The following is a 20,504-nucleotide window of genomic DNA, read 5'->3' as shown; positions in this document are numbered from 1 at the left end:
CTCAGTAGGGGAAAGGGAGGGGGCAGAAACAGTAACTTTATTATTTTTGCTGATGACAAACATAAAGTATATTTATTTTAAAAAGTTGAATACATATGAAACAAGCATGAAGAAATTGAAATCATGTATACTGTTGCCAGGCACAGATAGCTACTGTCAATCAATGCTTTGATGTTTTATTGCCTAAATACACAAACACAAACAAGTTTTTTAAAAACTGGGACCATAGGCCGGGCGCAGTGGCTCACGCCTGTAATCCTAGCACTTTGGGAGGACGAGGTAGGTGGATCGCCTGAGGTCAGGAGTTTGAGACCAGCCTGACCAATATGGTGAAACCCCATCTCTACTAAAAATGAAAAAATTAGCCGAGCGTGGTGGCTTGTGCCTGTAGTCCCAGCTACTTGGGAGGCTGAGGCAGGAGAATTGCTTGAATCTGGGAGGCAGAAGTTGCAGTGAGCCGAGATCGCGCCACTGCACTCCAGGCCGGGCGACAGAGCAACACTCCATCTCAAAAAAAACCAAACAAACAAAACCAAACAAACCAAAAAAAACTTGGGACTGTAGTGAAATTATAAATAGTTTTCTTATTTAACAAAATTCTATGAGCATCTTTCCATTTCATTAGATACTCTTTAAAAACAAAATGGCTAAAGGTTGCCTAGGTTCACCATATGGCTATATGGTTACCCAGTAATCTATCCATTTATCTCATTCTCTATTGTGGATATTGAGGTTATGAGCATTTTTGCCATTATAAGTAACTGCATGCACATGTGTTTCAGCAGATGTTTTGTGGGTGCCTTCTGGTGCCAAGGGGGCTGGGGGAGAGAGGATGAATAACTACAGTGCCCAACTAACTGCTCATGTGAAAAGGACAGACCTACAACAAGTTGGCTTATCTAAAAAAGAGCTGGGAAAGAGCCCAAGAGAAGGACCTTGAGAGAGAGAGTCTGAGCCGAGCTTTTGTGCTGGGGCAGAGGAGGGCCAGGGAGCTGTGACCTGGGTGGCCCCGTCCCTGGCCGTCTGTCCACAGACACTGGGTGTGCTTCATTTGACTGGCCACGGGCGGGTAAGGACAGCCTCCCAAGGTCACTGCATTGGTACGGGATTGGGCAAACAAGTGCGGAGATGGAGGCTTGTCATTCACTTTTATAATCACTTCCTGCCCTTCTCCAGAACATCCAGGGCAGCACCAGCGCACACATGCGCTCAGAGGTTGGTGATGTCAGCACTGGGCTGGGCTGTTCTCCCTTTCCTCTTTTCCCTGCCTCTAGGAGACTTCTCCCTCCCACTCTAAGGTCACAGGCAGCAAGGAGAGGCACCTTTGGCCCCTGCCACGTGCCCAGTCACTGGAAGCCCTGGCCCAGCCCTACCTACCTGCTCTGATCCTGGGAGCCCACAGCTGAGCCGGCCAGGGGGACTGTAAACATCCAACCAGGCAGAGGAATGGTTGGAGAGGCAGGTGTTCTGTCTGCCCTTCTCCAGGGCCGAGGCTTGTGGAGGTCAGACAGCTGGGAGGGAAGAGGGCCTTTTCCGGAGAAAGGAGCATGTGGCCGCCTCACTCTCAGCCTTCTCTGAAGTATGGAGACTTCATGGAGACTCATTTGAAGCCCATTTAGATGCTTCAGTCCTCCTTTCTCACCCTGCCCCAGGACAATATTTCAGCTCCATTAGCACAAGGGTTTTCCTGAACTTCCAGTTGGGACACGTGAGTCAGGCTTACCCTGTCTAGCTCTGCTCGTTTGGAAAGAAGCCCTGCTCCCCACCTGGGTTTTCATTTCTGCAGCATGCAGTGGTAACGGGGTACAGCAGAAAGTGCATTGGGAAGGTTCCACAGGCCTAATTCCAATCCCAGTCTTACCATTTCCTGCCTGTGCAAGCCCGAAAGTGCATTGGGAAGGTTCCACAGGCCTAATTCCAACCCCAGTCTTACCATTTCCTGCCTGTGCAAGCCCGAGTGACTGTGGACCCTCTGTCTCCTCATCTGGTCTGTAGGCTGGAGATGATAAAGCCCCTAACCCTGACCTCAGACCCCCAGGAACTAGAGATGATGCGTGGAGAGGACCCGGTAAGTGTCAACACATTGGGGTCCTCAGGAAAGTGTCATGGGGTTTATGTCAGGTGCCATTTCTTTCATTGGTGGCCTCTCTCCTCTCTCCCCTTGCCTCCCAGGAGGGGCTGTGTGCTGAAATCCCCAGGGCCCCTCTCCTGGAAGGTGGGCTCCACTCCCTGGTCTGTGCTCTGTGTGGAGAAGTCACCTGTGCTGAGCAGCTTCTTCTGCAGGCAAACAGGAAGCAGCTTACCTTGAGGGAGGCAGGAGAGCTGCCTGGCTGTGCTGTGTGTCTGCTGTGTTGTGTGTCCTCTGTGCCGTGGGGAGGAGGAAAGGCTGGGGAGGGAACTCCCAACACACACACACACACACACACACACACACACACACACACACACACACACACACACCGTACATATGCAAGACCCACTGCGTGGAAGGAACGGGGAGAGGCAGGTCCCATTCCCTTTAGTACAGTCTTGAAGAGAGTCATTCATCAAATGGCTGTGGAGCAATTGTGAGCCAGGCACTCCGCTGTAAAGCACATGGGCCAGTCCTTGCCCTGGAGAAGTTCATGATCAAGGGGAGGATGGGAACCCATAACTAAGCCAACGGGCAGGGCCTGGACTTGGGGAAGGGGGAAGATCACTGGTGCCTCCCTTTCAGCCTCAGGAAACCATGGATTACCAGGAAGTCTGGACTGGAGGGGGCAGAGCCCGAACTTGAGGAGGTGACACTTCACCTCTTGGTCTCCTGGCTTCTGCCTCCGCATCTGCTGCCAACCCCACTTGTCCATAACCTCTGGCCATGTTCAATATAGATCACTTTCGCTTCTAATCTCCTCCACTTTTCAGCAGCAATCAACCAAGCCAACCACTTCCTCCGTCTGAAGTAACCTCCTCTTGTCTTCTGTGACAGCATGGCTCTCCCCTTGCTTCTCTCACCTTTGTGACAGTCCCTTTTCAGTCTCCTTTGCAGACCTCTCCCCTCCCATCCCAGGTAGGCACCACCTTCTCTCTCCAAGCTCAGATGGGCTCCAGGTGTGTTTTTCAGTTGCCTACTTGAAATATCTCACAGGTAGTTCAAATCCAATATTTAAAAATTAAACTCTGGGCCGGGCATGGTGGCTCAGCCTGTAATCCCAACACTTTGGGAGCCCAAGGTGGGCAGGTCACCTGAGGTCGAGAGTTCAAGACCAGCCTGACCAACATGGAGAAACCCCGTTTCTACTAAAAATACAAAATGCGTGGTGGTGCATGCCTGTAAACCCAGCTACTCGGGAGGTTGAGGCAGGAGAATCGCTTGAACCCAGGAGGCGGAGGCTACAGTGAGCCGAGGTAGCACCATTGCACTTCAACCTGGGCAACAAGAGCGAAACTCCATCTCAAAATAAATAAATAAATAAATGAATAATAAATAAATAAAAGTTAAACTCTGGATTTTCTCCCCTGAGCCTCATCTCCCAGTTCTTTCCTATTTCAGCAAATGCCATTATTACCGCCCATCTGGTTGCTTAAGTCAGAAATCTGGAAGTTGCCCATGACTTCCCCTCCCATCTTGACCCCTCGAATATAATGAAAGAGCAGGTTCTATAATCATCCCCCATATGCATTCCCAGCCCTATGCCTCTTTTCTCTGCCGTGACTGCCCCAGCCAAGCCACTCTCCCCCATTGCCTGGACTCTCACAGAGCCTCCTGACTGGTCTCCTTGAACTTACGTAGCCTCTACCATCTCTTCTCCATACAGCAGACAGGTCCATCTATTCTCCATATAGCAGATGGATGATCTTAAAAGTAAATACACAAATACTCTTTGACCTGTCATTTCTCTGCTTTAAAAATGCACCCTGGGGGTCAGGCATGGTGGCTCACGCCTGTAATCTCAGCACTTTGGGAGGACAAGGTGGGCGGATCACCTGAGGGCAGGAGTTCAAGACCCAGCCTGGCCAACATGGTGAAACCCCATCTGTACTAAAAATACAAAAACGAGCTGGGTGTGGTGGCACACATTAGTAATCCCAGCTACTCGAGAGGCTGAGGCAGTAGAATCGCTTGAACTCAGCAGGTGGAGGTTGCAGTGAACCAAGATCCCATTGCACTTCAGCCTGGGAGACAGAGCAAGACTCCATCTTAAAAACACACAAACAAACAAGGCCAGGCGTGGTGGCTCATGCCTGTAATCCCAGCACTTTGGGAGACCAAGGTGGGCGGACCATGGGGTCAGGAGATCGAGACTATCCTGGCTAACACGGTGAAACCCCGTCTCTACTAAAAATACAAAAAATTAGCCAGACATGGTGGCGGGCCCCTGTAGTCCCAGCTACTCTGAAGGCTGAGGCAGGAGAATCGCTTGAACTCAGGAGGTGGAGGTTGCAGTGAGCCGAGATCGCACCACTGCATTCCAGCCTGGACGACAGAGTGAGGCTCCATCTCAAAAAACAAACAAACAAAAATGCACCCTAGGCTGGATATGGTGGCTCATGCTTGTAATCCCAGCACTTTGGGAGGCCGAGGCAAGTGGATCACTTGAGGTTAGGAGTTTGAGACCAGCCTGGCCAACGTGATGAAATCCTGTCTCTACTAAAAATACAAAAATTAGCCAGATGTGGTGGCAGATACCTGTAATCCCAGCTCCTTGGGAGGCAGAGGCAAGAGAATTGCTTAAACCTGGGAGGCAGAGGTTGCAGTGAGCTGAGATCATACCACTGCACCCCAGCCTGGGTGACAGAGTGAGACTGTCTCAAAAAAAAAAATGCACCCTGTCTTGCCACTGGGGTGCCTGTGGGATCTGGCCCTGCCCCTCCTGGCCCCATCTTTTCCCACACCCCCTGGGCCCCTGGGACTGCACTGCACCACACTGGCTTGCTTTCTATTCCCTGGAAATGTGGAGACATTTCCCACCTCAGGGAAGGAATTAGAAGCCGAAAATGCCCTTCCATACTGGACCCTCCTCACCAGGACATGGCGCAGCTTCAGAGACCTTCCCGAATTCCCACGGCAGTGTGCTCACCCTCGCTGCTCTCTTATTTCTCTCTGCTTCTTCCCAGGCATTCCTCACAATTTATGATAAAGTTTGATTCATAAGTCCGATTGTTTATTTTCTTTCTCTGTCAGTAGACTGGAAGCTCCCTGAGAACAGGAGTTGTTCTGCAGTAGACAGGCCTATGCAAACCTACCCCAAAGTCTGAGGAAGTTGAGAAGTTGAAGAAAGAGGCTGAGAAAGCTAGGGGACTTTCCAACAGAAGCCATGTAGGTGTCTCAGGCGGCAATGAGATGAGATGGTGGATCCCCGCATTAGCACCCAAACCCAGGGCTCATATACCATAGGGTAGGGGCGGTTCAGATGGGATTTATAAGACAATTGAAGTGTGATATCATCAAGGTTGTTTGACCTACGAGTAGCACTTACGGACTTACAGTAAGTATCTGCTCTTACACAGGAAACAATAGATAAACTGGAAATTGCAGAGGCCCTGCCTTGGAACTGGGGTCACTCAGTTAAGTCAATGTGGCAGGTTAGCTTCCAAGATGGAGTTGCTTCAGCTTCCACAGGGGTCATGTGTTTTATTCCTGATAGGTCAGTGGCTTGTAGCATAGAACCTGCACAGAGCAGGTGCTGACTTTGAGCCTTGGCCATGTTCCGGAGACACCCCTAGAGGCTGGGGCCCAGAGTGGAGGGTTTGCATTTAGGTCTTGGTGACTTCAGGTTTCTGACTTACCCAGCTTGATGGAGAGAGACAGTTGTAAAACCTGAAATATATGAGGAAGAAGAGCTTGGAGAAGAGAAGGAACCAGGTTTGCCTTATAAACATTGAGTTTGAAGTGCTGGTGAGATAAGCATGTCCCCAACATTTGCCAGCCCCAGGAAGTGGAGAGTGGAGGACCCCATCTGATATGTCCAAATACATGAAAGTTAAGACTAAAGCTCACAAACTGTCATATAAAATGTGTCCTGCCGGGTGCGGTGGCTCACGCCTGTAATCTAGCACTATGGGAGGCCGAGGCGGGCGGATCACCTGAGGTTGGGAGTTCGAGACCAGCCTCGCCAACATGGAGAAACCCCATCTCTACTAAAAATACAAAATTAGTCGGGCGTGGTGGCGCATGCCTGTAATCCCAGCTACTTGGGAGTCTGAGGCAGGAGAATCACTTGAACCTGGGAGGTGGAGGTTGTGGTGAGCCTAGATGGCGTCACTGTACTCCAGCCTGGGCAACAAGAGCGAAACTTGGTCTCAAAAAAAAAAAAAGTGTCTATTCTCCTAATTTTCCTACCTCCCACTTTCATCATGGCCTGGAGGTCCAGGTTTGAAGGAGGATTCTTAGCCGCCTCTGAATGTTGCTGCCACAGCACAGCCCACCCCAGCCTTTGGCCCACGCCACAGCTCCACCTCCCTTTCTCTTCCCCACCCTGCTCTGTATCACACATGCATGTGGGTGGGTGACCTGCCCAAAGGTTTGAGCTCTCTCTACCTGCTCCTGTCTCTGCTATCAGGACTCTTGCCAGCGCTTCACCCAGTCTCAGGCTGCATAGGGCAGCGGTGCAGTGTGCCCACATGGGGAGGAGGAAATTTGGGCCCCAGAACTGGAGAATCTCGGGATCTGGGGCACTCAGAGTGTGGTGGAGAAGCAGGGTGCACAGGCTCCATGTTGGTATGTTCCTGTGGACTCTGTACCCTGCGGGGAGGGGTGCGGCTGTAGGTGAGCTAGAGCCCGACCCTCTCAACTCTGGGTCAGGGTGGCTGGTCCCCACTGCTGTGTGGACATGCAAGTGAGGGAGTCTCTGGGTCAGCTGGAATCATGAAGATGAGAGTTCAGGGAGGGTGGGAGTGGTGGAGCCTCAGCAGAGAAGTTGATGGTCATTGATGTTGAGGAAGTAGATTGCGTGGAGGGAGGAGAATGGCATGGTGTTTGCGCTCCCCACCAGCCTCACTTACACTTGTGGACACTGCGGCCTGTGTCCTGAGGACATGTGTTGGGAATTCAGCCGTGGGGAATGGAGGTCCATTGGTTCATATAGTCACAGGCTCTGTATTCTAACCCCAGCTTTGTGATTTTCCAGCTGTGCAACCCTGGGCAGTGGCTTAGCATCTCTGAGCTTGCCTCCAGATCCAGATCTGTATGATGGGGTTCTTAATGCTTCATAAAGTGGGTGTGAGGAGGGATTGAGGTGCTATTGGGAGACACTTTGTAACTAAAAGGCAACTGTATCATTTGCATTATTACCAGTGACATGAGACATAGTCACACAAAAATTGAAATGTCATTTGTTTTAAAACCAGAAATTGCCCAACTTAGGGCCCTCCTGTCTCTCACTGGGTGCCCTGCAGGGGACCGAGAGCCAGAGCAAGACTGAGAACCTGGGGCAGAACCGCAGGGAGGAAGGAGGTGGGGCCTGCTTACCAACCAGGCCTCGGCCCCTTCCCCTTTCAATCCCAGGCCCCTGCGTGGCAGGGAGAGGCCAGTTCCACCATGGCAGGTTCTTTCTAGGCTGGTGTGCAGGGTGGGGGCCTCCAAGGAGCAGGGGCATGGGGAAGGGAGCTGCAGGCGCTGGGCCTAGGAAGAGAGGCTCTTATCTTGTGGGCAGGAAGTGTGAGGTGTTGAGCAGCTAGGGAACCCTGGGGAGGCGGCGGGGAGCAGGAGGGGTGTGTGTTGTGGTGAGGAGGAGCGGAAGTCGGAAGCTCCAGCCGTCACAGCCACATTCACTGGGCAAGCCGACTGTGAGCCAGGAAGTGCTCTTGGGGAGCCCAGGCCAAGCCATCCATTCCTGGGTCCTTTGGAGGTGAGCTAAGTGGGTCTGCCTAGGTTGGGGCTGGTGGACCCTGTAGGAGCAGGGAATGTGGACAGTCACATGTGGGTCCTTGTGGCAGGGGCTGGGGCAGGTGGGCAGGGGAGAGGCGAGGGCTCTGGCAGTGCCGTGTGCACCTGCCATGAGCCTGGGCTAGGCTAGGCCCCTCCTTCCCCCTTCCTGCTCTGTGTCCCGTCCCCCTCCTCCCTCAGCCTACCCCTCCTCTTCTGACCCTTCTCTGATTCCCTGCCCTGGCCCCATGGACCCCTGTTGTTTCCCTTCCCTGGCTCCCCGCAGAGCCCCTGGAGGTCTGCAATAGTGAAGGGTGAAGGAAGCTCCTTGCTAATCCTCTTGTGAGTGTCACTGCGTCCCCAGTGACTGCTCTGGCTGAGTACCCAGTGGGGGCTTTTGTGGCCAAAGGTCCCAAGTGATTCTCGACCCTAGACTCTGGAGAGAGGGAGTCTGGAAGGCCTGGGTTTGGGGTGGGGGTGGCTCTGGGTGTGGTTGCTGCAGGAGCTCAGAGTCAACTTGGCCATCAGGGGGCTCCCAGCTTCATCTTGCCTTCCAGGACCATCCTGGAGAAGCTCCAGGAGAGGTAAGGGGACCTTCCTTACTGGTTTAGCTCTGGCTTAGGCCTGTTGTCCTGATGGGCAACAGGAACCACTGAACTCTCAAAGTGCGCCTGTGTAGGACACCAAGGCCCACTGTAGTCATTATTGTTATAGTGAAGGTAGCTGCATGGGGGGAAATTCCCCTGACACTGCCATTCCCCCCTTATTCCAGGGCCTAAAATCCCACAGTTGAAGTCACTCCTCTGCTAGAATGCAGGGAAGGGTGGCCTGTCATCAGCTGATGATAAATACTCCTCCGTTTATTGGACCTTGGCCCAGCTTTAAAAAGTGGTCCCCAAGCAGGCCTGTCTCCCAGCTGCCTAGGACTCTAGAGCATCCCGTGGCCCCCTCCTCCTACAGACAAGGAACCGCCTAGCATGGGGATCAGAACACAGGCTTCTGAGCTCTTTGTTGGGGAAGGGGGAGAGACCCACAGAAGGGGTGAGGGATGTGGGGTGAGACGACCCAGGGAGGAGAGGCCCAGCCTGGCCCCAGCCCCCTAGGGGTCTTTGTCCTCCCCAGGCAGCAGCTGTACTGGGTCCTCTTTGTCACTCTGTCCCTACCCCCGTGATCTCTCCCCTGGATACTCTCTGCCTACCTCAGACCGCCATCCTCTGCTCCCTTCCTGAGCCTCTGCTGGCCTCACCACAGGCCTTCAGTAGCACTGTCTTCTCTCTCTCTCTCTCTCTCTCTCTCTGTGTGTGTGTGTGTGTGTGTGTGTTTGCGCGCACGCAAATTTGCATGATGGCTCTTTCTGTGTGGGCAGGATGTGGGGCCTTCTCGAGTCATTTCTCTCACGGTGCTTCAGACCCCAGGTTCAGACAGAGGCCTCTGTCCTGCAGCTCCAGGCCAGGGAGTTCCACTCATGGTTCCTGCCTGCAGCAACATCTGTAATTCGGCAGCTTCTTGGGCTGCAGAGGGACAGGACAGGTCACCTCCTAAGTCCTTGGACCGGCCAGAAGCCTTCATACCTTTTCCATAGGAGGGAAAACATTTCCAGGGTAAAAGGAGGGAGCGTTTGCTTGCTGAGTCTGGAAGCTCAAAAAGGGAAACAGAGACAGGCACCCTCCGGATGAAGGCTCAGGGCTGACTCCTTGAGGAGGCTGAGAGCTGAGCCTGACCAGGAGGGCTATTTGTTTGTTTTTGTTAATTTTGGCTTCTCTAAATGGACAGCAAAACAACAAAATTAAACTGAGCAGGACGCGGTATTTCCTGAGCACCCACCAAGGGCCAGGCCCAGCACTCAGACCCATTCCAACTTTACAACAAACCTGTGAAGTATAGCTTTATTGGGTCTTGGTTCCTTAGTTTACAGAAAAGGAACCAGGTGGAGTTTTTCACCCAGAGCCACATGGCTTGTCAGCTGTAGAGTTAGGATGGGATTCTGCTCTGCATTCTTCACTATGACCCTGAAGTGGGCAAAGGAGGATGGTCAGTGCAGGGCACCCAAGGCCATCACCTTCCTACTCAGGGCAGGCTCATACCCCAGCCTCTGTGCCCGGTCTCCCCGTTCTTCAGCCAGGGTACAAGGCTGCAATGCCAGGCTGAGGGTGAAAAACAAACTCACTGTTAGAAAGCACCGTCCGGGTGCCAGGTGTCAGCTGGGTTCCTTCCTGCCCCCTTGGGTCAAAAAGAAATTGCCTTGAAGCCGGGGTTGGGGCAGGTGGGAGGGACTCTGCCTTCTAGTCCCTCAGCCATTGCTTTCTGTGTCCTTCACCTCCCACAAGAGGGACATAAGGCTTAGCCCTTGCAGTATTCTCCATGAGAAACATACACGCCCTGCCCACCATGGTGAAGATTCTCTGAAAGGTAGTCAGCTGTGCTCAAGAAGAGTGGCCGGTTGGCAGCAGAGTGGAGCGGTGCTCTCTCTTCCCCACCTTGGCTCCTTCCCCTCTGAACCCTCCTTAAACTTTCAGAGCCACCTCAGAGCTCAGAAAAACTGAAGGGCCACTTTAATGTAGAGGTAACAGAACTCAACTGATGTGACAGGTGGCGATTCTTTTGCTGCGAATTCCTTTCCTTCTGCTTCCGTTCTGGTTGGGATAACAGACGGGAGATTTCAAGAGAGATTTTGCTAAACACCAGGGGTGGAAAAACACAAGTAAACCAAGAAAATTTTAGATGCGTAAGACCTGGGCTCTGCTGCCCAGTTTCTGGCCTGCCTCTGCCTAGAGGGTGGCATCCTACCTCAGGGATCAAAGGCTAGTTCCATCCTCCACCCTTCCGAGATCAGACCGCCCTCAGCTGGGTGACCGGTAGGACTGCCTTTTTGGCTTTAGGAGGTGACTTCACCTTTTAGGTCATCCTACCTTTCCATTCAGGCAAGAGCAATTAAAAAAAAAAAAGGAGACATCTTTTAAACACACAGTTACACAGTGCCCCCTGCACAAGTGGAGAGCACAAACAACACAATGGAATGGGTCCTCCTTTCTGTTCGGGTTGCTGCCTGGGAGCCAAGACCCACAGGGACATTTTGGCTGCTGACCTGGTAGGAACCTACCTCTGGGGGAGCACTGCCCTTGGAGCACCGGACTTCCTGGAGAGGGGAGGATGAGGTGATTGGTCATGGGCAGACTGGCCCCCATGGGGAAGCCTTCATATTATAATGATGCTAATTCTCTTCTCCAAGCCTCGGTCTCCCCAGTCTTCTGGCCTGGTTGTTGTGGAGGGAGAGTTCTGAGGATCCATCCCATCAGTGTGTCTCTCCATTTGTCTGTCCATTCATCTAGCCATCCCCTCTCTTATTTTCACAAATGTTCTACAACGCCGACTCTCAGCCAAGGAGGCGCTGTACAGGAGTTCGAGTGACTCAAGTGAATTCAGGAATGTCCAAGAGAATTGATCAGTGGGGCAGGAGGAGAGAATGATGCTTAAGAGAGCTGTAACCTGGGTTCACACACCAGCTCAAGTCACAGGCGGGCCTGAACCTCTTACGTCAACGCTAACCTTTAAGTCTCTAATCCACTTGAACTAAATCCCTCAAGTCAATGCTGATCTTTAAATTTCGAATCCAGTTGAACTAAAGTATGCCCCCAGAGCTTTGTGGGTCGGAGTGGTTAACAAATCAGTTACATAACGTGACTATGCCATTCAATATTTTCATACTGAGACACAGTGGCGAACAGGAAACATAAAGAACCTGCCATCTTGGTGCTTACCTTCTAGGCAAACTAGAACCACGCGGGTAAACACACTGGCAACTACACACCGGGATAAACGCTCAGAAAGTAAAAGTGAGGGGTGGAGTATAGTCACATTGAGTTTAATTGGTTTAAAAAGTCATAGCCGGCCAGGTGCCACAGTGGCTCATGCCTATAATCCCAGCGCTTTGGGAGGCCAAGGTAGGTGGATCACCTGAGGTCAGGAGTTTGAGACCAGCCTGATCAATATGGTAAAACCCCGTCTCTACTAAAAATACAAAACGTAGCAAGGCATGATGGCGGGTGCCTGTAGTCCCAGCTACTTGGGAGGCTGAGACAGGAGAATCGCTTGAACCTGGGAGTCAGAAGTTGCAGTGAGCTAAGATCATGCCACTGCACTCTAGCCTGGGTGACAGAGCAAGATACCGTCTAAAAAAAAATGTCGCAGCCAGTCAAACTACATGCCTTGTCCCCACTGAATACCTGATCTGTCTCCACCCTTCCTGTCTCCATTGCCTTGGGCTCCCCTCCACTGACCAGTTCCTCACCCCCACCCCTCCCAGGCTCCTCAGGTGCTGCAGGCCCCAGAGATCTGCTCTCTTCTCTTTGCTCGGAAAGCTGCTGCAGCCTCTGGTATTTATTTTTTTTCCTCTGAAAAAACCCAGCAAGGAACACTGGTTTTTTTCTGGGAAGGCAAGTCCAATCCTCACTTATATCTAGCATCAGCATTAGCGTGTACCTAGAGGGCTGCTTTATGTACATATACATATCTATTTGCAAGTACATATGTGCAAAGAGAGACAAGTGGGGTTTCCTCTCATCTTATGAAAAATTCAGGATGTCCTTTCTAGCAGGCCTAGCCCCGCATTCCCACTCCCATTCCCATATTGGCACGGGAACGTTTCTTGCCAAGTGAGTTGACTGATGGTGAGAGAAGGTGAGTTGGCGTTATCCTGGCAAAATGCTCTGGGGCTCATAGGGCCATGAGGCTGGCACTCATTCAGGTACAATGTGTGGAGTTGGGTGAATGAGAACAGGAGAAGGGATCAGGGATTTTGCATGGCAGGAGAACTATTTGGGCCCAAAGACCAGGACTTTACAGAGACCTGGAGGGTGGCTTTGGGGTCTGGGAAGGGAGGCAGTTGAGTAGAGCTAGGGATGTCCTGTGTTCCGGTACCTGTAAACCAGGTGCTTCTCCCCAGCGTTCCCCTCTATCTCTAAGTAAACATGTCTTCCTAGTCATTTATTATACCCCATGGGCTGGTGTCTTGAGGAGGCGCAGTGGGATGTGGTGGGGTGAGTCACCTCCTTGCTCACACTCGGTTGCTCTCCACCAGGCAGGTTTGGGGAGGGAGATTTGGGGTCCAGGGTGTTTTCCGTAGTATAGACAATAGATCCTGAGGCTCCTCATCCCTCCTGCCTTACAAGTAGAACCGTGTCAGGCCTCTTGCCCAGAGAGCACTGAGGGTGACAATGGGCAGCTGCATGGCGAGCAGAGAGTGGTATGGACTTAAGGAGTAAACCATACAAATCCTCTGCCTGTTACCTGGAGGTAGTGGTGGGAGGTGGAGAGGCAGAACCTAGAATGATGAGTGAAGGCTGGATCCATAGGAGAACAATGAAAGGCAAGACTGTTGATGGAAAGGGATTCCAATCCAGACCCCAAGAGAGGGTTCTCGGATCTCGTGCAAGAAAGAATTCAAGGTGAATCCATAAAATGAGGGCAAGTTTATTAGCAAAGTAAAAGAACAAAAGAATGGTTACTCCACAGGCAGAGCAGCAGCTTGGGCTGCTGGATTAAGGATACCCGTATCTTGAGCCGACCTCTTATCTCATCCTGTGACTTAGAATGCCTAGCTTCCCGGGAATGCAGCCCAGTAGGTCTCAGTCTTATTTTACCCAGCCCCTATTCAAGATGGAGCCACTCTGGTTCAAACATCTGTGATGAGACCAAATCTGGTCCATTTGATTCAGAGCGTCAAGTACAAGATTAAACATAAGAAAGGGCCTCTCCTCTCGGAAAGTCAGCCTGTTGGGGAGGCTGCCATAACTAACAGGTGGAAGGGCCCTGAAGGCAGGTCAGGGGCCATTCCAGGTGGGCTGAAACATCAGAATCCTGAGGCTGTCATCCAGCAAGTCTAGATTCTTGTTATTCTAAAACAGGAATGCAAGGGTTGGGTCAGAGGGAGGGGTAAAAACCCAGAAAGAGATTTCTTTTGGAGGCACTTTTAGAAAAAGGATACTTTCAAGGTGAATAAGAAACTGAAATGCATACTGGCCCTCCTTCCTTCTCTCAGGTGCCCTCCAGAAAAAAGGCATGGGGCAAAGCAATGTTTTCTAGGTGACCTTGAATAACAGCTGGACCCCCTGACCTGCGTGAGAGAGCGCTGAGGGTTACCGTTTACTGAGTGTCTAACAGTGGGCCAAGCCTGGGCTGAAGGCCGTGTGAATCACCTCCGTTAACCCTAGCTTCCCACTGCAGTGGCGCTCCCAGATGCTAAGGAACTTTCCAGGCTTATCCACTCAGTTGTATGTGGCAGGACGAGGGTTTGAGCTGCGGTCCATGTGGCTATTGATTCAGCTTATGTTCTCTAGTGCTGGGCAGGGAGGCGCTGACCCCCATGGGTTTGTTATGTGTGCTGGTTAGGGCCCTGCATGCCAGTCAAGCTCCTGTCCTACAACCTGCCTGTGGGAGGACCTCAGTGTGAGGTCTGGAGCCCTGGATGAGGCCACCTGGGCTCACTCTCTTCATACTGGAGCAGGGAAAGGGCAGAGAGAGCTGCAGACCGGAAGGTGGATGGTCTGGGGTCGGAGTCCGGCCCCTGTCACCAGCTGTGAGTCATTAAGCCAGACTCAGGCTAAGGCTTCCTCATCTGTTAAACAGCGACACGAAGGGGACTGCTCATCTTTCAGGTGCGAGGTTGGGGGAACGGTGGGTGGGGACAGGCATGGTTAACTGCATGTGGAAGGGGCTGTTGTTCTTGGGTATCTGGAAGTCACACGTGGTTATAAACTGGGAGCATGTGTGTGTTTGTTAATAGTCTTGCTCCCCAAAATATTCTAATATAGCTCACAAGCACGCACGTAAGCCTTCAAGATAGAAATCTGTGAGTGAAGAAAATGAGGCAAAGGGAAAATAAGAAAAGATAGCTGCTGGGTGCAGCGGCTCACACCTATAATCCCACCAGTTTGGGAGGCCAAGGTGGGCAGATCACTTGAGGTCAGGAGTTCGAGACTAGCCTGGCTAACATGGTGAAACCCCATCTGTACTAGAAATACAAAAAAAAAAAAAAATTAGCAGAGCATGGTGGTGGACGCCTATAATTCTAGCTACTCGGGAGGCTGAGGCAGGAGAATCGCTTGAACCCAGGAGGCAGAGGTTGCAGTGAGCCAAGATTGTGCCGCTACACTCCAGCCCGGGTGACAGAGCGAGACTCTGTCTCAAAAAAAAAAAAAAAAAAAGACAGCTGCCAGGGGAGTGCTTACGACACGCCATAAGGACCTGTGTACTTGACCCTGCACTTCCACTTTGTGGAGAGCCAGCACCATGAGACAAACAAGTTACAAGCTTCACAGTGTGCTTTGGATCAAAACAAGCCAGCTATTCTGAGGAAGCAGGGCTGCTCTGAGAGCCATGTAAGCGGTGGGCTGCATGCAGGGGATGGAAATGCATGCTTCTAGAAAACACCCTGCGAGGTTCCTGGGCTCATCTGATAAGGGCCCACCCAGAGTGTTAGTGCAGGCTGTGCACACAGCAGCTCTGGGCAGATGGGAGGCAGCTCCAGGCAGACATGGCTGCCACATCCCAGCCTCTTCCTCCCTAGAAGGCAGAGATCTCCTCCCCATGCAGCAGGCAGTCTGCTGAGTGGTGGGCAGCAGGGCTGAAGCATCCTCCCTTCATGAGGGCTTGGGCTGAGTTAAGCAGAGAGCCCCTTGCTGCTTCCACCTGGGCCAAATTCCAAGCTGTCAACAGCTTACAAGGACAAAGAAGCAGCCTGTGAGCCAGCCTGGTGAACAGGGTAAGGCCCCAAGGATAGGAGCCTTGGAAAGTGGAAGTAAGGCAGGCTGTGGCCTTCGTGTCGTGGGTGCCTGCTTCTTCCATGAGTCTGTTGCATTCTCCTCACCTCGTCTGTGTCTGTTTGGCTCCCACATGCTTTGGTTTACATGTCCTTTGTGGCTTGCAGCTGCTTCCTTGATACCTAGAGACATTTCCGCCTTCAGTTCCTGCTGCCAACCACCTCAGTCTCCACACTCTCCAATCCAAATGCCCAAGAGAAGGATCTGATTTGGCCAGTTTGTTCTTTTCAGCTAAGCCACATGGGCTACCTTCAGCCAACAGATGGGTGTCTTTGGGGCAGGGGCTGCCCTGGTGCAAGTTTAGAGATTGTGGGATCAGATGGAATATGTGGTACACTCCTTACTCCCAGCAGGGCTGTGGAGGGCAGTGCTAAGGAGCAGCAGGCATAGATGGGGAAGACACTCCAAACACATCTAACACACTACACACGTGCCTCCAGAGGCTGACAGCCCTTCCCTAACCTGCACTTGCTTTGGGCATTTCCAGGGTAGATATGGATTCCCATTTTCTCCAGCAGCCAGTGCTCCCCCTAGTCCACACAGTGAGACCGTGAAAGCAGATGCTCCGGGGCACTCCTGCGCAGCTTTTGCTCGGTGGATGATGGGTGACTACAGACTCCCTGACCACCCCCAGCCCATGGAAATTCTCAATCTGTACTTGGGAGACAGCCTGGAGCCCCACCCAGGAGAGTGCCCGAGGGAAACGTGCAGCCATGAGGATCCACCGGAGCCTTTCGAGGAGCAAACCTGGGCCACTGACCCTCCTGAACCTACCAGACAAAATGTTCCTCCCTGGGGCTCCAGTGTGGAGCTCACACACCTGGGGAGCTGGGTCCATCAGGATGGGCTGGAGCCTTGCCAGGAAGAAACCCGGGCCACTGACCCTCCTGAATCTACCAGACAAGATGCTCCTCCCTGGGGCTCCGGTGTGGAGCTCACACACCTGGGGAGCCCCTCTGCCCAGAGGGAGCACAGGCAGAACACAGCATCACCAGGGTCACCAGTGAACAGCCATCTACCGGGGAGCCCAAAGCAGAACCGGAGCACGTCCACACAGGTAGTGTTCTGGGCAGGCATCCTGCAGGCCCAGATGTGTGTCCTAGACCTGGAGGAGGAGCTGGAGAAGACGGAAGGGCTCAAGGCTGGACTGAAATGCTGTCTCCCCACACCCCCTGTGGACCTCCCCGGGGACACGGGCCTGCACTCCAGCCCACCTGAGAACGAAGACTCAGGGGAAGACAGCAGCGAGCCTGAGGGAGAGGGCCAGGCATGGCTGAGAGAGGGAACCCCAGACTCTTCCCCACAGTGGGGAGCTGAGGAGGAGAGCATGTTCTTCAGCAACCCCCTCTTCCTGGCGAGTCCTTGCTCAGAGAACAGTGCTTCTGGAGAGTGCTTTTCCTGGGGGGCTTCAGACTCCCATGCAGGTGTGAGGACTGGACCTGAGAGCCCAGCGACTCTGGAGCCTCCCCTCCCAGAAGACACAGTGCTGTGGGAGCTGGAAAGTGAGCCAGATTTGGGGGACGGCGCTGCTATCAGTGGGCATTGTACCCCTCCATTCCCTGTGCCCATCTATAAACCACACTCCATCTGCTGGGCCTCAGTGGCTGCCGCTGAGGGGGCTCCTGCAGCACCTCCTGGTCACGGAGAGAGTGAGGTAAGCCCAGTCTTGGGAACCAACCGGGGCTGTGCTGGGAACACAGAAGGGAGGGTCTTCCTCGGGGGTCACCAGGCCCAGAACATTCTTCTCTGACGCTAAGAGCTTTGGGGATAACGTGCATCAGTATATAGCAGGGTAATAGAGCAGAAAATCAGGACGAGTGTTGTCTTCAGAATGATAGGACATTTTATCAATGCCATGATGTCAGCTGATGTCAGCTGATAATTAAGTCCACAAATGTCTCCATCTCACCAGCTCCAAGGGGCCCTGCCTAGATACGTTTGGAGAACAAACAGCTCCTCCAATTGCAGCATGTTCCAGGCCATTCTCAGATTCTTCCCCTCCCATCTCCAAGACATTCCCAAATGTAACAGGGCAGCACTCAGCCTGCAAGGGTGACCTTTGCCCCTAACAGAGAGATGCCTATTTCAAAAGTCCAGTCCTCTCTCTTCTTGACAGATTTCAGCATGTTGTTACTTTTAGCTCACCATCTGTCATTATTCCCCTGTCCAGTGTCAATAGATCAGGCCCATATGACAATGGCAGAGATTCTTAATATCAACTAAGGATGGGGACATGCTCTGTGAGACAATAGGGAGCACAGTTTTCCCAGGGAGGCCTCTCCTTAAGAGATAAGGAGACTCAATATGGTAGAGTGTGGCTGTAATTTTCTAATCTCTCAATTCCCTGAGAACAATGAAGAGCTATTACCAGAGCAGCTCTTGGAACCCAAGATCAGAGAAGCTCCTGGGTACTGATGGGAGTCCCCTCCACCATGGGCCAGGGCCCCCAGTGTGGGGCAGTTAGGGCTGTGTCTGTGGAGGTCCATTTTCTCAGGACTTTCTTTTTTTTTTTTTTTTGAGACGGAGTCTTGCTATGTTGCCCAGGCTGGAGTGCAGTGGTGCCATCTTGGCTGACCCTCCACCTCCCAGGTTCAAGCGATTCGCCTGCCTCAGGCTCCCAGGTAGCTAGGATTACAGGTGTGTGCCACCCCACCCAGCTAATTTTTGTATTTTTAGTAGAGATAGGTTTCACCATGTTGGCCAGGCTGGTCTTGAACTCCTGACCTCAGGTGTTCCAAACACCTGGGCGTCCCAGAGTGCTGGGATTAAGTGAGCCACTGCGCCCACCATGGACTTTCTTGCTCTAAGCACTAACTTCTCAGAGGGAAGCCTGGGAACGCTATAAGTTGCAGGTTGGCTCCTGTCTGGGAAGGCAGAGCCCACCCAGCCCAGTGCCTGGGGCTATCACCCTCCCTAAAACACAGCCCCTCCTTGGGCTGGCACCACCTGAGGCAGGGCCATCAGGGCAGACTGTGAAGGGAGGAGGCTTCATGGGATTTGAGAAAGGCCCTGGGAGCAATTTTCCTCTAGTCACCTCTCCTCTCCTTCTCTCCTCTGTCTCTCTCTCGACTTCTCAGGGAGATAGGCTTGGTCCTGCTCCATCTGCAGCACCGTGTGTGGACGAAGCATTGACCTGGGAATCAGGATGTGTCGGATCTGATCTTGGCCCTGCTGCACATCCTGTGCAACCTTGGGCAAGTCACTTCCCCTTTCTGGGCCTTACTTTCTCCATCTTTGGAGGAGGACTATGAGCCCATTCATTTCCAGGGCCTAGCACCAACAATCCTAGGATGTGGGGCTTCGCACATCAGGACTCCCCTTCTGAACTGAGGCTCCAGCCTGGGTGGGAGGGGGATGGAGGGGCTTCTGCCTACTCATGGCATCCTTCCCCTCCCCTCCTTTCCCCTTCTCCCTGCCTGGCCTCTCCCCCATCCACCTCTCTGTGTCTCCAGGGCTCATGGGAATGCCTTTGCCTCTCTCAACAGGCCTCTCTCAGCCCTGAGGGCTGGCAGAGAGGAGGTCCTTTTTGGCCCCAGGTGACTCTTAACTCCCAGGACAGAGGTGAGCCCTAATAAGGGGGTTTGGGAAATTGGGTCCTGGGAGGAGTTGGAATTTGGAGTGGGGACAAAGATCATTCTTGGATCCATGGTTGCCATTAATGGGTCCCATTATATTGTGTTTAAGCCAGACAGACTTGGGGTTAAATCCTGCCTCTTTAAAATGAAATGAAGGAAACGTACAAAAGGACCAGCATTTCTTACCGCTGGGTCTTAATGGTTTAGCAAAGGTCCTGAGCCCTTAGTTGCCTGGAGGCTTGAGTCCTGGGAGCCCGCTGTCTGCTGCCTCTGCAAGTGGGAGAGGTCACTGCCCGAGGGAGGACAGGGCAGGCTGCCAGGCTCCAGGGGAGGAGCCCCAGGGAGGGAGCCTCTGGAGGTGGTGCCCAGGCCGTTCTCCTGCCTCCTGCCCTGTGCCCGCCTCACTTCATGTTCTTCCTCAGATGAGAGGGAGGGTGGGCACCCCCAGGAATCTCTTCCCTGCGCCTTGGCCCCCTGCCCCTGGAGGAGCCCAGCTTCTTCTCCAGAGCCTAGCAGCCCAGAATCTGAGAGCAGAGGCCCTGGTCCCAGGCCCAGCCCTGCATCGTCCCAGGAGGGCAGCCCGCAGCTTCAACACCACAGCTCAGGCATTTTGCCCAAGTGGACACTAGATGCTTCACAGTCTTCACTCTTGGAGACGGATGGGGAACAGCCAAGTTCCTTGAAGAAAGAGGAGGCAGGGGAGGCCCTGAAACCAGGCGAGGAAGTAAAGAGTGAAGGAACAGCCAGGCCTGCAGAGACTGGAGACGTCCAGCCTGACATTCACCTGACTTCTGCAGAACAGTAAGTCTCAGACTAACTGGCTCTCATGCTCCGAATTATGGATGCATTTAAGAATATTCTAGTCTGGATGGAGGGTGAGAAATGCACATTGGAATTAAACATACTCATATTTATTAAGCAAGGATTATATGAGTGGGTACCAGGAAGAGTTTTGAGAAAGACCGTAAGATTCAGAAGCATCAGAAACAAAACAGCAGATAGTTATACAGGTGGAGGCAAGATCTGAGTGTGCTGGTGCAGGGCTTCAGAAGAAGCATCCACAGCTGGAGACCAGGAGAGGAGGAAGGGGAGGAGGTGTCCAGGGAACCTGAGCAAGGGCGTGTGCCTGCCCAGAAAAACGGGAGCCATGCTGGCAGGCCAGGGAAGTGCAAGGTCAGAGCTTGTGATGTGGGGATTATGGACTGCTTTGAATTTGAGGAGGTATCTGGGAGGCATTCACCAAAGAACCTGGGCCTGGGGCACTGG

General features: G+C 52.7%; 1 protein-coding gene across 3 annotated transcripts in view; it reads left to right on the top strand.

The window, feature by feature from the left end:
* The window catches only part of PSD4 (pleckstrin and Sec7 domain containing 4), a 46,106-nt gene that overhangs the window by 8,896 nt on the left and 16,706 nt on the right, over positions 1-20,504 (top strand). For 2 of the 3 annotated variants that reach the window (XM_034953534.4, XM_034953536.2), the window contains 4 exons: positions 16,151-17,317; positions 18,741-18,857; positions 19,149-19,224; positions 19,661-20,039. In XM_034953534.4, the coding sequence (XP_034809425.1) occupies positions 16,151-17,317; positions 18,741-18,857; positions 19,149-19,224; positions 19,661-20,039 (1,739 nt within the window). Of the gene's footprint in view, positions 1-7,742; positions 7,830-16,150; positions 17,318-18,740; positions 18,858-19,148; positions 19,225-19,660; positions 20,040-20,504 lie in introns of those variants that run through there. The other variant, XM_034953535.3, reaches the window with a different exon arrangement.

Source organism: Pan paniscus, chromosome 12, assembly GCF_029289425.2.
Source record: "Pan paniscus chromosome 12, NHGRI_mPanPan1-v2.0_pri, whole genome shotgun sequence".
In the NCBI taxonomy this organism is placed as follows: Eukaryota; Metazoa; Chordata; class Mammalia; order Primates; family Hominidae; genus Pan; species Pan paniscus.
Note: the sequence above shows the minus strand (reverse complement) of the source record. Positions and strands in the feature narration are given on the sequence as shown.